At 42.8% G+C, this 4,440-nt stretch overlaps 1 protein-coding gene across 1 annotated transcript; it reads right to left on the reverse strand.

Annotated features, from left to right (window-relative positions):
* Positions 1-3,148: 3,148 nt before the first annotated feature.
* On the reverse strand, positions 3,149-4,431 carry LOC110028247 (probable carboxylesterase 18). The gene has a single exon (XM_020730009.1). The coding sequence runs from the start codon at positions 4,359-4,361 to the stop codon at positions 3,318-3,320; it is 1,044 nt and encodes a 347-aa protein (XP_020585668.1). The 5' UTR covers positions 4,362-4,431; the 3' UTR covers positions 3,149-3,317.
* Positions 4,432-4,440: the final 9 nt, after the last annotated feature.

The following is a 4,440-nucleotide window of genomic DNA, read 5'->3' on the forward strand; positions in this document are numbered from 1 at the left end:
CCAAGATTGCTGAATTCTGACATCGTTAAGACACTCAAATGTCCATCAAACGTCATCTGATCAAGGGAAGCTCTCCGAGCCGTCCAATCAAAATAGTTCATATTCCTGCATTAATTGCACTCAAAACACTATAAATAGAGTCTCAACCCTCATATGAGGGAGGAGGCTTAATAGAGAACTTGAGGCTTTGAGAAGGAGCTCAACTCCAATATCATCCCAGCCATCGTTGATTGCCGTTGACCACCACTGACCGTCAACCACCACTGCCGGCCATCGTTGATCGCCGCCGATCACTGCTGACTTCTTTCGACCACCACTGACCGTCATCGACTGTCGTCAGCCACCGCTGACCTTCGCCGACCACCGTTGACCGTCATCGATTACCGTCGATCACCGCCGACCTCCGTCGACCACCGCTGCTGACCTTCGCCAACCACCGTTGACTGTCATCGATTACCGTCGATCACCGCCAACCTCCGTCGACCATTACTGACTAGACTTCGTCAGTCGACGTTGTAACTTAGAAAGCTAGTAACCCTTTCCCGTCTGTGGGACAAGGGACATCTGTAATCATCAACTTATAGTAGATTTTTACAACTGGGCCAGACCTTGTGGTTTTTCCCCTTTACGGGTTTTTCACGTAAAAACTTATGGTGTCATTACAGCTTGAATCATTTTCATCTGAGTATGTGTTGAATCCTCGCGCAACGCTAAGACGATAATCCATTACTCTACCACCGCGAATTTTCTAGCACGCATCAGTACTTATACATTGTACTCACTCTAGATAACCCAAAATCCTAGCATGAAATGTCCCTCCTTTCTTAAGGTCGTGATTATATTTAATGAGTATTATACTGCTGAGCTCTTGATAAAAAGTTATCGAAGGCATTGGCCCTGTTCTTGATAAGAATATATTCTCGTATAGGAGTCACTAGATAACATACCACACAATCTTATATGTATATATTCAGATTATTTACAGTTTATATGGATAATTTACTATTCTACTATTGTTTTAGTTCATTAAATACTTGGAATGATATATTAAATATTATGATAATAGATGTCTTAATGTAAATACAAAAGAAATAATCTATTTTTTTTCTGATGCTACAGGTTTCCGAAAGCTTAACCAATGGACTTATTTGTCGACGTCTAAACGACAACTTAAGTGTGTCATACGAAAACGACAGTCGTGACACTTTTCCGACAGTTTATCTATTGGTTATCAAAACCGACGCATCAACGACACTGAACCGATAGTATGTCTACATAAGAAAGATGATAGGAACGACACTTTTCTGACAGTTCATCTGTCGGTTATAAAAACCGACGCATCAACGACACATAAAAATGGTTCGCATGAGTCAAAAAATCGACAAGTACAATACTTTTTTGACATGTAAGTCGTCGTTATTACTGACAAATTAACCGACATATATATGAACTGATGAAAATTAACAATTTGAAATTTCTAAAAAAAAAACTATGACATTAAATTATCGATTATGTGACCTTAATTGTATGCTATCAGAATATTAGTCTGATTTAAAATTACCAATGAGCATTTTATCTACGAGCTTAAAACCATCTGAAACATTAAAAATGACAATTTTTTTCATCAAAACCGACAGAATTTTGCCATCTGAAACGACCATTATTCCTATAGTGAATCACGATATTCGTTGTAGAATCCCGAAATATGCTGCAGAGTAACAAAATACCGTAAAGAGTAACACCCCGTCTTGCGGAGTAACAAAGCATCTTACATAGCAACATATCCTAAAGATGGTAAAACAACCACTTAAAGATTGTGCAACGCGCACCGCACATACATTATACCAATACATCCCAAAGACGGTGTAAGAACATCTTTTGAAGGTGATGTAACAACACACCACACAATAATTGCTTACAACCATCATACTCAGAATACAATGACTTTCTTTGAACTCCTGAGGCTCTCTCTTTGAAAAACACCACTATGATTTACATAAGTAGCAACGACCAAAGTGGTTCACAGGTCATACAACTCCAAACTCTGGCCATTGTGGCCTTATAAACATTGTCGTTGCTTGAGAAACTCCCCCAATTCTGGTCTCTGTGGCTTACAAATGTTATCATAGCTCATGTAGCTCCCAACTTCGGTCTCTACTGCCTAAAAATGTTATCATAGCTCATGCGACTCTCAACATCGATGTTTGCTACTTATGAAAGCTATCTCAGCTCATGCGGCTTCCAATTTCGTCCTATACAACTTACGTACTTTTTTACAACTCATGTAACTCTCACACTCGGTCTCTCTAGCCTACGAATATTACACATCTCATGCAACTCCCAAACCTGACCTCTGCAGCCTACGGACGTTATCATAGTTTTTGCAACTACCAACTCCGGTCTATGTGGCCTAAAGAAGTTATCATAGCTCTCCACTATAGCCTATGTGACCAACTAAGATCTACAAGGCTCACAATTAGAACGTTATCATAGTTTTTGCAACTACCAACTCCGATCTATGTGGCCTCAAGAAGTTATCGTAGCTCTCCACTATAGTCTATGTGACCAACTAAGATCTACAAGGCTCACAATTCTTTCATCTCCCTACCATGCGCTCTGTTGCCAAATGAAGCTTTTGAAGTAACAATTTACATACATAGCCAACTACTACCAAACTTATGACATCTATATCAAGCTGGCGCTACAACTATCATCTGCAACATTCACAACATATTGTTGCCTCCATAGCAATTGACTACGATCTTTGTGGTCCATTGCGGTTATTATTGTTGAAATATCATTGTATATCAAGTTTGTAATTCTATATTCCCAACTTAGGAGAACAATGGATTTATGTACTTACCATTGCATAATGAATTACTTCAACAAAGCTAAGTTCCGTGTAATTTTTTTCTATTTCCATGACTTTTTACGTAAAAAGTCAAACTGTCTTCTCTTACTATCATTTTATTGCCTAAATATGTTTGATTTTCGTGCAACACGAACACGTTGAATGTGCAATTGATATCCATGAATGCACCTACCTGCATCAAGTTTGCGTATAATTCTTTCAAATAAAAAATTAATTTGAAAGTTGTTTGGATCATTTTGATCACTTAAGTTTAAAAAATCAGTATTTATCTAAATTAAATTCGATTTTAATGTAAATGAAAACTTGGTTGGAAAATCTGGAATGCATCAGCTAAGCGGAAGGTCAAATATGACGAAGGGTGCGTGTCGAGGGCGCCTCAAATCCCCCAATGATTGACTCCACTTATTTTTTACATATTAAGGAAAAAAAACCCTAAATCAACCTCTTACTTCACCTCTTTCTCCGGCGAACTCCGGCTCCATATGAACTTTCCCATCTCCTCAACCAGCTTCGCGCCATCAGCCATCCCCGGAAAGATATAGAAAGCATGAATCGATTCCGGGAACTCCAACACCCTCACCTCCTTCCCCCTCGCCCTCAGTTCCTCTCCGTACCGCCGCTGCCAATCTTGCAGCGGATCAAAACCACCAACAACCAGAATTGCCGGCGGAAATCCCTCCTCCATCACTCCCAAGTCATTTGGCCCAAAAACATTAGCCGCCTCATGGTTCCGATCAGCACCCACCGGCAAAAACGCCCTCCATCGCCAATCAGTCCTCGTCATCGACACCAGCGGCGCCCCAGCGAGCTTAATCTCCGACTTCGTCCGCTCCTCTCCCCCGAAAAATGGCTGGATCAAAATCAGCCCCGACAACTTCACTTTGTTCCACCCACCGCTGCCTGCCCACCGGCGGGCGACGTGGTGAGAGATGTTAGCCCCGGCACTGTCGCCGGCCAGGAAGCAAAATGAGGTATCAGCAATATGGCCGGCGACGGCGTCAATTCCACCTGAATCAATGAATCGGAGAGCGTCGATTCCGTCTTCGTAAGGCGCGGGGAAGCGATTTTCAGGGGAGAGGCGGTAGTTGACAGAGACAATGACGGCGGGGATCTTGCGGGCTAGTCGACGACAGACGACGTCGTAGACTTGGTTGTCAGGACTTAGGAAAGCGAATCCGCCCCCGTGGAAGAAGACTACAATAGGGAGTTTCCGGTGGCCGATGGCATCGGAGGGGAGGAATAGGCGGATCCAGAGGTTGCGGGAGGGATCGATGATGAGGTCTAGGGTTCGAATGCCGCGGACTGGGGTAAGGCTAGGGGCGGCGCGGAAATCTATGAGGGAAAGTAGTCGGCGATTTACGGTACCATTTGAGCGGCGGGAGGCGTCGGTGATGGTGGAAAGAAGGTTGATAGAGAGCCGGACCTTGATGGGAAGCTTGGGTTTTAGGGCTTTCGTCGACTGTGAGCCGGAGGAGGAGTTTTCCGTCATCGTTTGGGATTCTGATTATCAGACTGAGATTCTGATTTGAGAGACGGCTATGGTGAAGCAGTGTATTAAAAGAAGAGGT

Source organism: Phalaenopsis equestris, unplaced genomic scaffold, assembly GCF_001263595.1.
Source record: "Phalaenopsis equestris unplaced genomic scaffold, ASM126359v1 Scaffold000507, whole genome shotgun sequence".
Lineage (NCBI taxonomy): Eukaryota > Viridiplantae > Streptophyta > Magnoliopsida > Asparagales > Orchidaceae > Phalaenopsis > Phalaenopsis equestris.

Bases quoted from the DNA above. Each gene is read 5' to 3' on its own strand.
- LOC110028247 (XM_020730009.1), bottom strand. From the start codon at position 4,361: ATGACGGAAAACTCCTCCTCCGGCTCACAGTCGACGAAAGCCCTAAAA.